Below are 12929 nucleotides of genomic sequence, written 5' to 3' on the forward strand. Positions count from 1 at the left end.
TTTTCTGACATCACAGCTTTTAATTAGAGCATACAGCGATTAATTCACAGCATCAATTTACAAATATTACACTGCTATACATTAGCTTTACGACATATTACATTGATAATTGCATTGTTTTATATCTGAGCATTGTACATTATATAAAAATACTGAGAACCAAGGTGTGATCTGGAAGATTAAATACGATTCTTTAATGGCCTATTGCTTTTCTTTTGTTCACATTTCAAGCCACAAGATAAAGACAGTTATAAAGATTCTAAAAGCTAGTGGTTGATTTAAAAACCTATTGCGATTAAAACAGTGAAGTCACCTTCTTTGAAAAGGTCTCTTCACGTAAGAAGTTAACTTGTCATTTATAACATTTTCTTTCAAGTTCACAATTTAAAAATTTATATATGAAGAAGATCTTTGGAATATGCAAGGTATAGTATGTTTTATGATCATTTAAAATATAAAAGGTATGAATGCTTTTCTTTTTTTGGGGTAGGTGTCAAATTTCTTTACATAGAATTCATGGGACTGAGCTGCCATCATTGCATGGCTGAATAAAACATACAATACAACAAACCACCACACATGATGTTGTCCTTTAAAGGTCAGACTTAAAGCAAAATAGATTAGCAATTCAGCCAAATAATGTGGACAAGAAACTAGCTCAAACCAATCACCATAAGGGATGCTATGCTTGAAGTTGATCATTTCGCCTAGATATGAATAGAAACAGTAATTAATTAAAATGAAAGCATATTATCGTTCAGATGATCACTTCTTGTATACATATTTCAATAGGATTTTTTAAAACTGGGAGAATGCTGGGAGAATTACTGTTCCACATCAGTGGTAATGGCATGGGGAAAAAGGTTAAGAGATACAGACAGTGATGCTGAGGAAGAACATACAACAAAACATGACCTTTTAGAGGAAAATATTCTCAAGCATATATCACCTGGCAACAATAATATAATCAACATGCAAGTACTTTTAATTATTCTCTTCCACCTGCATTTCTCCACCAAAATATAGGAAAAGGGGAAAAATGAACAAAATAATTGAATTACTACCTCAGGAGAATTATTTTATATAAAAAAAATCAGGTGTATCTGCCAAGGAAAATATGCAATGACATACTGTATTTAGATAATTAAATGAATAAAATGTGATTAAAAACATGTAGATACTGTCTAATCTGGTATAATATAAAACAGACCAGAAGGTCAGAATCATTTTATACCCTGTGTAGAGTTAACAGATCCTAGTGAAAAGGGAAAACTGACCAATCTTAATTGATATCTATATTGCAAGACCAGTTGGACTTCCCATGCTGATAATCATAGGTGCTCGAAAATTTCCATGCATAAATGTTGAATATTGCTCAGCTGTGGTGCTCTTTACAAAATGACAGACTACTGACATGGAGTGTTTAGGTTTATACCTGAAGTATGATGAATGGACAAAGTCCTGAAGAGACCAACTAAACCATCCTGCATTAAAAATCAGTGAGTTAAAGAAACAAAGACAAAGAGAATATGAAGAATTATATCGAATATCCTAATAGATGAAAGGAAATGCACCAAAATCAGTAATTGTTGCTTGACTATCATGAAGGAGAGGCAAACTATCCTATAGTAGCTTGTCAAACAGTGTTTGAAGCATTACCCGCATTCTGACTCACCTTCAGTTAAAGAACAACATCTCTTTATAGCCTTTGCTCAAGTCAGGTCAAATGAATAACTAATGTACCTCAAGAGCACCAACATCAGTGACACACTAAGTTTAACAAGATATTTTCCAACTGAAACAGCATTCTGAATAATATGCAACTGCACAAAAAAACAAAGCATTTTTTGGATTGTTAAATAGGAGGGTTTCATACACTAAATTTTAGCCCTTGTCAGACTATCATAATTTACTAACTTGTGATTATACATCATCTGGTAGATTCATTCAGCACATTCAAGTTTACAAAACAATGTGTAATGGAAAAATTTACCTGATTTGTTTTTCCTCAGATTAGCCAGGATCATGTGACTCTTGTGGTGATGAACTGTTGCCCACAAAAACAGCATTATTCCAGCAATATGGTACCACTGCACTTGTTCAATCAGGTCACCAATAGTGTATACTACACAACAAGGCAAAAGGTTAACAAAATGCTTACAAACATTTTATTTTTATCAAGTTCTGACCTATTTTATCTTGACTCAGTGAAACAGCAATATAAACCTGACCAAATGGACATTTCTGAAGTACAACACCTATGGTACAAACTCAGTGCTGCACATCAAGGCTTCCTGTTTGAATTTACATTTACATTCTAGATATGGTGATTTGATTACCACATACAGTAAAATCAAATGTGTTTGAATATCAAATAAAGACACGACTTTGAAGATATACTATTATGTTCAAACTGCTGTATATCCAAAATTAAAAGCTCAGCATAATCAAATTAATTCTGATGACAATAATCTAACAGAAATGTCCCATCGTATCCCATTTCCTTTAACAAAACACACAAACCACTAACGTGGAATAACAGAGAATGTTGAAGCAATGAAAGACTTGATTAGCCTGCACTAACTTCTAAAAGGGCAATAACCATATAACAATTACTGCACGGAAACAGGCCAATTTTGCCCTTTTAGTCTGCACTGATCCAAGTACCCTCCTCTAATCCCACTTCCCAACACTCTGCCCATATCCCTCCATCCCCCTCCCATCCATATACTTATCCAACTCTTTCTTAAATTACAATATTGACCCTGCTTCCACCAACTTTCCCAGCCCATTCCACACAGTAACCATTCTCTGAGTAAAGAAGTTCCCCCAATGTTACTCCTAAACCTTTGCCCGTCAACTCTCAACCCATGACCTCTTGTATCCATCTCTCCTACTTTCAATGGGAAAAGCCTTCCCACATCAACTCTATCTATCCCTCTCATTATCTTAAACACCTCTATCAAATCCCCTCTCAGCCTTCTACGTTCCAAGGAATAAAGACCTAATTTGCTCAATCTTTCCTTGTATTCCAGATGCTGAAACCCAGGCAACATTTTTGTAAATCTTCTCTGCACTCTCTCTATCTTGTTAATATCCTTCCTATAAATCGGTGACCAGAATTGTATACAGTACTCTAAATTAGGCCTCATCAATGCCTTGTACAGTTTCATCATTACTTCCCAACTCCTATATTCTATGCACTGATTTATATAGGCAAGCATACTAAAGGCCTTCTTCACCTATCCACATGCGCTCCTACCTTCAGGGAACAATTCACTGTTATTCCTAGATCTTTCTGCTCCACTGCATTCTTCAATGCCCTCCCATTTACCAAATATGTCTTGCTTTGATTATTCTTTCCAAAATGAAGCACCTCACTTATCAGTATTAAATTCCATCTGCCATCTTTCTGCCCACTCCTCTAAGCAGTTTAAATCCCTCTGCAATCTTTGAAAACCCTTTTCATCATCCACAATTACCCCTATTTTAGTATCATCTGCATATTTACTATTCCAATTTACTGCCCCATCCTCCAGATCATTAATATATATGATGAACAGCAATGGTCCCAATACCAAACCCTGAGGTACACCGCTTGTCACCGGCCTCCATCCTGACAAACAATTATCTACTACTACTCTCTGGGACCTTCCTTCCAGCCACTGTTGAATCCATTTGACTATCTCCAAATTAATACCCAAGGATTTAGCCTTCCTAACTAACCTCCCATGCAGAACCTTATCGAAGGCCTTACTGAAGTCCATATAGACAACATCCACTACTCTACCCTCATCAACATTCCTAGTCACCTCTTCAAAAAATTCAACAAGATTGGTCAAACACGCACAAATCCGTGTTGAGTGTCCCTGATCAGACCCTGTCCTTCCATATACTTATATATATATATCTCTAAGAATGCTTTCTATCAATTTACCTACCACAGACATCAAACTTGCAGGCCAATAATTGCTAGGCTTGCTCCTCGAACCCTTTTTAAACAAAGGCACTATACCCATCTCTAATGAGATTTGAAAAATCACTGCCAGAGCCTCTGCTATTTCCTCACTAACTTCTCTCAAGGTCCTGGGAAAAATCCTGTCAGGACCCGGAGACTTATCCACCTTTATATGTTTCAAAAGCTCCAGTGTTATCTCTTTCTTAATCACTATAGTCTTCATATATATCCCCTTTGCTTCCTTTACCCTGCACAGTTCAATATCCTTCTCCTCAGTAAATATTGAGGAAAAGAAATTGTTCAAGACCTCCCCCATCTCTTTTGGCTCCACACACATTGTCCTTTCTGATTCTCTATTAGACCAATTTTATCTCTCACTTACCTTTTGCTATTTATATATGTGTAGAAACCCTTTGGATTTATGTTTACCTGCTTGTTATAGCCACCTCATACCTTCTTTTAGCTTTTCTAATTTATTTCTTAAGATTCTTTTTACATTCAATATAGTAACCAAACATCTCTTTTTTTCCATTTCTTATATTTATTGCAGTACTCCCTCTTTTTTCGAACCAAATTTCCAATATCCCTTGAGAACCATGGCTCTCTCAAACTTTTGACCTGACCTTTCAATCTAACAGGTTTATAACATTTTGTATTCTTCAAACCTCTCCTTTAAAAGACCCTCCATTTCTCTATTACATCCTTCCCAGAAAACAAATTGTCCCAATCCACCCCTTGTAAATCCTTTCGCATCTCCTCAAAGCTAGCTTTTCCCCACTCAAAAACCTCAACTCTAGGCCCAGACCTATCCTTTTCCATAATTACCTTTTATTTTTAAAAACTTTATTTAAGATTTTATAACATGAATAAAATAGAGGATTACATTTAAAAAGAATAAAAGTAAGATAATAAAATTACAGTACCACATTGGTAAACTAAATAAACTAACCCCCCCAATAATTATTACACATTAATAACCTAACTTAGAATTAGTCTAACCCCCCCAAAATAAAGAGTGAAGAGTTAATAAAGTGAACAATATTATATATAAGAAAAAAAAGCCCACTTACAAAAAAAAGATAAAACATAACAAGTAAAGATACTGACAAAAAAAAGTTATCAATACTAAAATATCACACTTAAAAACATATTTAAAGCAAACTTAAATGCATATATTTAACAAACGGAGTCCACTTTAACCTATAAAAAGACATCCTATCCTGAATTGAAGATATCCTTTCCATGGTCAAACAGGATTTCATCTCCAAATGCCACCTATCTAAAGTTAATATATTTCTGTCTTTCCAAGTAAGTGCTATACATTTCTTGGCCACAGCTAAAGCTAAATAGATAAAGGAAATCTGATAATCCTTTAAACCTAAATCAATTAGTGATTGCATATTCCCTAATAAAAATATATCAGGGTCTAATACAAGACAGATATTATATAAACTATTAAGTATAGATTGAATACCTTTCCAAAACTGTTGCAATCGATCACAAAACCAGACAGTGTGCAAAAAAGTATTAGCCGTCTAGTCACAACGAAAACAGCAATCCGACTTACTAAGGCCAAACTTTTTTAGTTTCTCCGGTGTTAAATATAACTGATGTATAAAATTATAATTAATCATCGCTAATCTAGCATTAATCAATTTCTGAATACTATTCTGGCAAATTTCCATCCAGGCTTCTTCAGTTATTGTAAAACCTAAATCTTTTCCCCATTTCAACTTATCTTTATCCCAATCTTTTTTACTTTCAGTTTCTTGTAAAATACAATACAAATCAGATATATATCCCTTTTTTGGTATTGAAAGTATATATTCCTCAAAATTAGAATCAGGCAGTAAGATCATATGACGACCACATATCTGTTTTACAAAAGATCTTAATTGATAATACACAAATACAGAATTTCCACTAATACAAAATTTCCTTTGTAATTCATCAAAGGAACAAAAACATCCCTCAGAAAAACAATCAGATAAGTTTTTTATTCCCTTCCTTTCCCATTGTTTCAAGGTGATATTGGAAACTGTAAAAGGAACAAGTTGATTATTATATAATGGCAATCGTCCAGACCATTTATTTTTGAGCCCCAATTTGTTAAGTTTACTTTACCAGCAATTCAAGAATGTTTAGAAAATTATGGTCAATTATCTGGTTATAAAGTAAATTGGGCCAAAAGTGAAATTCTATCAATTTGTAAAGATGATTATTCAATATATAAAAGTATTACCAATTTGAAGTGGACTACACAAATTAAATATTTAGGAATTAATGTTAATACGGAATTTCAAGATTTATATTCAATTAATTATCTTCCTTTAATAAAAAGGATTAAATTAGATCTGATTAGGTGGAAGGATTTACCTTTGGGTTTATTAGGGAGGATTAATACTATAAAAATGAATATTTTTCCTCGAATACAATATTTGTTTCAATCAATTCCTTATTTTTTTTAAACAAAAGTTTTTTTAAGGACTTATATAAAGCAATTAGAGACTTCTTATGGAAGGGAAAATTTCCGAGGGTAGCGATGAGAAAGTTGATGTGGGATTTCCAATTTGGAGGTTTAAGATTACCGAATTTTCAGCATTATTATGAAGCAGCTCAATTTAAATTTCTTAGTGCATTAATGAATATGGATGATCCGCCCAGTTGGGCAAAGGTAGAAATGGCGGTTATTTTAGAAAAATTTCCTTTTCCATAATTACCTTGAAGCTAATGGCACCATGATTACTGGACCCAAAGTGCTCCCCCACACATACCTCTGTCATCTGACCCATCTCATTCCCCAAAAGTAAATCCAACACAGCTCCCTCTCTAGTTGGTATCTCCACGTATTGATGTAAATAGCTATCCTGCATACATTTTACAAACTCCAACTCATCCAGCCCTTTCATGGAATGGGTTTCCCAATCAATATTCAGAAAAGTAAAATCCCCCACAATCACTACCCTGTGCTTATTACAAATATCTGCTCTCTCTCTACTAATTTGTTCCTCTAATTTGCGTTCCCCATTCGGTGGTCTATAATACACCCCTATAATTGTAACTTCCTCTTTCCCATTCATCAATTGCACCCAAATAGCCTCCCTGGACGAGCCTTCTATTCTATCGCACCTAAGCACCGCTGTAATATTTTCTCTAACAAGTAGTGCAACCCCACCTCCTCTTGCCCCCCCCCCACCCCCTCACCCGGTTCTATCACACCAATCCAATTAGTCCATCTCTGCTGCTCTTCCATGGCTTTGCGAATTTCCCCTTGAAGTATCAATCTAATAGATGTCAGAGTCAGGGAAGGACTAAGTTCTCAGCAATGTTACAGGCACAGCAGTGGAGAGGCAGAGGTTTGCAAAGCAGCCCAGCTCTTTATATACAATGTTTATAATGATCCCTTTTCATGCATATTCCATATACCACATATTTTTGGCATACAAGTCGAGTCATAAAACCCTCAAAAATTACTTAAAGATGAGGGTCGACTTGTACACCAGATATACTATTGAGATTTTAAATTCACTGATAAAACCAGATTGACATCAATTTGACATATAAGTTGATATTGGAAGCACCTTCCCTCTGCCGGTGCCACACTCCCCAACACCTCCCCACCGCTGGGCACTGCAATAACCAGCCCTACCTGGGACCCTGTCGTTGCCATCACTGCTCCTGCCTTGTAGGCCTATGTCGCTGCTCCTGCCCAGTAGGCAGAGGTTATTTTTTTTTTTTACTTAATTAATTTACAGCTTTGTTACTTGCAATTGGGGTGTTTTAAAACTTTTTGAGTTGTTCCTGGGAGGCCTGGACAGCTCAAAAAATTGGGATTGACTTGTATGCTGGGTACACCATAAAACCATTAAAATGTGGCTAAAAAAAAAGGGGGGGGGGCAGTTAACCTATCTGCCAGTTGACTTATATTTTGAAATACATGGTGCATTCTCATTGCAAGCAATAATGGAGATGTTGATGTACCTGCACAGCAGAGAGCCAACATACAAGTGTTTGCAGTCAGGACCATGAGTGCTAATGGGGCACCAGAGAATAGATTACTTTTTATCTTCTGCAATTTTTTTTATCCTTGTTCTTTATTTCTCGGGCAACTGTTCTGCAAACAACTATAAAGTACATATAATAAAAGGTAGCTTATGGAACTCCTACTGTTCTTATCTTTTAAGTTTATGTATTGGGATCTAACATGGAGATTTGTTGGTGGAATGCATTTGTGTTAATGTACAAAGAAGGGGAATCTAAAACTAGGGGTCAGAGATTTAAGATAAACAGGGAGGTATGCAGATGCTGTGACTGAGGTGACAAACACAAATGTACAAAACTCTGGCAAAATGGATTTTTGCCACAATAATCTCCTTAGGAACAGGTCTGATTCCCAAGAACCACGGGAATGCATTCTTATATTGTTAATTTAAAAAATGCAGGAAAAATATAAATCCAGTAATTATCGGATGGCTCCAAGCTAGCCACATTTACCTGCATTAGGCCCATATCCTTCTAAATGCCTTTTTAGAGTTACAATTATCCCCACTTTGTACACTTCTCTGGTAGCTTGTTCAATATTACCACCACCCTCCATGTTAAGGTGTTCCTTTAAAATCTTTCCCCTCTCACCTTAAATTCCATCTGGGCACTCTAAGCCGATGGTATTAACATTGATTCTCTAATTTTGGTCTCTCCAGTTTCTCTCACTTTTCCCATCTCTCTGTCTCCTTTCCTCCAGCTGCCCATCTGCTTCCCCCTCTATTCAGAGAGCTACCTCTCCTCCCCATCACCTAAATTTTTCCTCTTCTGCCCTCCCACCCATATCCACCTGTAACCTTCTGCCAGATGGCTCATGCACCTCCCCATTCTCCTTTTTCCCATCTCTCCTTTCCTCCCTCCATTTCATTATTCAGAAACCTGTCTGTACTTTGCTCATACCTTGACAAAGGGCTCAGGCCCAGAATGTTGGTTATATCCCTTTTCTTCCTAGAGACATTAGGTGGCCTGCTGAGTTTCTCCAGCACTTTTGTGTATGACACCTCAATCACAGAATCTGCAGACATTCCTGTTTAACCTAAATCTATTACTCCTAGTTTTAGATTCCACTGCCCTGGTATATTTATCAATATACTTCATGAGTTTTGTATGCCCGATGGAGATGTGGGGGGGCTGGTAGTTATGGTGGGGAGCTGGCTGATGGAGGACCTCAGTTTTCTTCAGGCTGACTTCCAGGCCAAACATTTTGGCAGTTTCTGCAAAACAGGACGTCAAGTGCTGAAGAGCTGGGTCTGAATGGGCAACTAAAGCGGCATCGTCTGCAAAGAGTAGTTCACGGACAAGTTGCTCTTGTGTCTTGGTGTGAGCTTGCAGGCGCCTCAGATTGAAGAGACTGCCATCCGTGCGGTACCAGATGTAAACAGCGTCTTCATTGTTGAGGTCTTTCATGGCTTGTTTCAGCATCATGCTGAAGAAGATTGAAAAGAGAACGCAGCCTTGCTTCACGCCATTGTTAATGGAGAAGGGTTCAGAGAGCTCATTGCTGTATCTGACCCGACCTTGTTGGTTTTCGTGCAGTTGGATAACCATGTTGAGGAACTTTGGGGGGCATCCGAGGCGCTCTAGTATTTGCCAAAGCCCTTTCCTACTCATGGTGTCGAAGGCTTTGGTGAGGTCAACAAAGGTAATGTAGAGTCCTTTGTTTTGTTCTCTGCACTTTTCTTGGAGCTGTCTGAGGGCAAAGACCATGTCAGTAGTTCCTCTGTTTGCGCGAAAGCCGCACTGTGATTCTGGGAGAACATTTTCGGCGACACTAGGTATTATTCTATTTAGGAGAATCCCAGCGAAGGTTTTGCCCCCACATCTCCATCGAGCACACAAAACTCAAAACGGTCAACCAGTTTACCTATCTCGGCTGCACCATTTCATTGGATGCAAGGATCGACAACGAGATAGACTAAACAGACTTGCCAAGGCAAATAGCGCCTTTGGAAGACTACACAAAAGAGTCTGGAAAAACAACCAACTGAAAAACCTCACAAAGATTAGCATATACAGAGCCGTGGTCATACCCACACTCCTGTTCAGCTCCGAATCATGGGTCCTCTACCGGCATCACCTACGGCTCCTAGAATGCTTCCACCAGCGTTGTCTCCGCTCCATCCTCAACATTCATTGGAGCGACTTCATCTCCAACATCGAAATACTCGAGATGGCAGAGGCCGACAGCATCGAATCCACGCTGCTGAAGATCCAACTGCGCTGGGTAGGTCACATCTCCAGAATGGAGGACCATCGCCTTCCCAAGATCGTGTTATATGGCGAGCTCTCTACTGGCCACCGAGACAGAGGTGCACCAAAGAAGAGGTACAAGGACTGCCTAAAGAAATCTCTTGGTGCCTGCCACATTGACCACCGCCAGTGGGCTGATATCGCCTCAAACCGTGCATCTTGGCGCCTCACAGTTCGGCGGGCAGCAACCTCCTTTTAAGAAGACCGCAGAGCCCACCTCACTGACAAAAGTCAAAGGAGGAAAAACCCAACACCCAACCCCAACCAACCAATTTTCCCCTGCAACCGCTGCAACCGTGTCTGCCTGTCCCGCATCGGACTTGTCAGCCACAAACGAGCCTGCAGCTGATGTGAACATTACCCCTCCATAAATCTTCGTCCGCGAAGCCAAGCCAAAGAAGAAATACTTCATGATTTTATAAACCTCAATAAGGTCCCTTCTTAGTCTTCTTAGCTCAAAGGAGAAAAGTCTCAGCCTCTCCTTATAATTAAAACCAACCAGTCCCAGAAATGTTCTTGTGAACCTTTTCTGCACCCTTTCCAGTTTAATGATATAATTCTTATAGCTAGGTGACCAAAATTGTGTACAATACTCCAAGTGTGATCTCATCAACATTGTTTACAGTTGTAACATGATATCCCTGCTGGGGTACTCAAAGTATTGACTGAAGAGAAGCATATTAATTGTCTGCTACCTGCACCATCCTTTCTTCCTGTGTTGCCACGTTTATGGAAGAATGCACCTATATCCCCAAGGTTCTTTGTTCTACAACAATGCACAGGGCTCTACCACTCACCTTGAAAGTCCTGCCCTGGTTAAACCTACCAAAATGCAACACCTTGCACTTGTCTAAGTTAAATTCCATCTGCTATTCCTTGGCTCATTTTCCCATATCATCGAAATCCTGTTGTAGTGTTAGATAATCTGTCCATTGTTTCATAAATCTTATGTTTGTTGATATAAACTGGTCAATTACCTGCAAGCATCCTATATATTTTACTTAGGCAAAAAAAAACCTACCTTTTGATCCAAGAAGGGGTCCTTCGCAATGCACGGTTAAACCCACGAGCACATAATAAACCAAACCCCAACAATACTGTATTGGATGAATGACGCCATTTGAAAACACAGAGATAAATAAGCACTCTATGAGCCGTCGAATACCCTGCACACACAACATCATTTGAACTAGGAGGATAGACAATTCATCTCCTGAAAAATAAATAGTAAAACTTTAAAATAATGCATGTTTTAAATATACTATTCACAAATAACTAATCTTGCCCTCACCCATATTTCTCCAATAGTAATAAAAGCAGAAAAGGGCGGATACACCCAGCAGGTCCACTAGCACAGATGGGTAATAGATAGCATTTTGCATTAATAATCAGTCATTAGTATTTTAAAATTTCCTAATTCTGAAGAAAGATCATCAACCTGAAAAGTTCACTCAAAAGTAATTCAATCGAGTTAGTTATCTGATTAATATTTATAGAGCTTCACTTCCTGAGTGTACAAAACTCTGTACTTGAAAAGTTTTTGAGTCCCAGGTTCATAAAACATACTTTTTATAGGCCCAGATTACAAATGGGTTCTGTTTCTGCAAACATTCTTGTCAATACCGTCCACGTCAGACATACACTGAAATATCATGTGATATAACTGTACCTCCACAGCATTGTAATAATTGGCATGAATGCACACAAGACTGATACAAAAGATTGAGGCTCTGCTTTTTTTAGGGACAAAGAGGTACACGTGTCTGAGTTTTTAATGTAATAATATTTATGGGAGCTCATTCATATTCACAGATGACCATGAGTTGTGTATGCGTAACTCAGGATGGTCTTTAAATAGAAGTGTGTTCTTTTTGATTTAAAAAAAAAATCGACATTATCAAACTTCTGGATTTATTAATTACTGTATGAAACAGCCTGAATGTTTATTATGAAGCATTCTATTGAAATTAGACAATAAAGATAAAATTACTTAGTTAAGTTGATGGATTACATCAAATAGATCAATTTTATGTTGAACTATCCCCAAATTCCATTTGAATGCATGTGATCTTGTTTATAAAGGATACATTTTGATGGGAATAACAATTTCTTGTCACCCGGGGTTGCCCTTTAAATATTAAATAATCATCCCCATTCATATGCATCTCAGTAATTTGAACTTGCCTTCCATAAAAAGCAAAAGCATAATTACCTACCAGGCTTTAAGTGTAATACAATACCAGAAAGAGAACCAAGCAGTTTTTGAAGCCATCTTGGAAAAGGCTGACCAAAAAATAGACTTTGGCAAGTAATTCCAAGTAGAAAACTATTCCAGATCACTGAAACCACATAGAAATGAGAAAACCATCTGCAAAAACAAAATTATGCATAATTAAAGTCACCATAAACATCTCCAAGAAGAACCTTTCTTTAAACACATTTCTGGACTCACTGAAGAACAGACGTTAAGTGGAATAAAACACTTTCAGAGATTTGCACCTGGTTTCAGGGAGCAAACATCATGGAACAGTGTGTTTTGGTCTGATGTTGGGTCAAAAAGAATCTGTAGAGGCACAGGGATGGTCAATGTTTCAGACACTATTGGAGTTAGTCTGTCCTTTCCCTTCCTTGCTGATCGCCAGAGGGTTCTGCCCTTACTCACCCTGCAATGACATCACCT

At 37.7% G+C, this 12929-nt stretch overlaps 1 protein-coding gene across 1 annotated transcript in view; it reads right to left on the bottom strand.

Moving 5' to 3' along the window:
- srd5a3 (steroid 5 alpha-reductase 3) overlaps nt 1–12929 on the bottom strand; it is a 14116-nt gene continuing 1187 nt past the window's right edge. The window contains exons 2-5 of the mRNA XM_069924648.1: nt 12466–12617; nt 11271–11462; nt 1994–2125; nt 1–707 (exon numbers count right to left, since the gene is read on the bottom strand). Of these exons, the coding sequence (XP_069780749.1) occupies nt 448–707; nt 1994–2125; nt 11271–11462; nt 12466–12617 (736 nt within the window). The 3' untranslated portion in view covers nt 1–447. The remainder of the gene's footprint in view (nt 708–1993; nt 2126–11270; nt 11463–12465; nt 12618–12929) is intronic.

This window comes from Narcine bancroftii, chromosome 3, assembly GCF_036971445.1.
Source record: "Narcine bancroftii isolate sNarBan1 chromosome 3, sNarBan1.hap1, whole genome shotgun sequence".
Classification (NCBI taxonomy): domain Eukaryota; kingdom Metazoa; phylum Chordata; class Chondrichthyes; order Torpediniformes; family Narcinidae; genus Narcine; species Narcine bancroftii.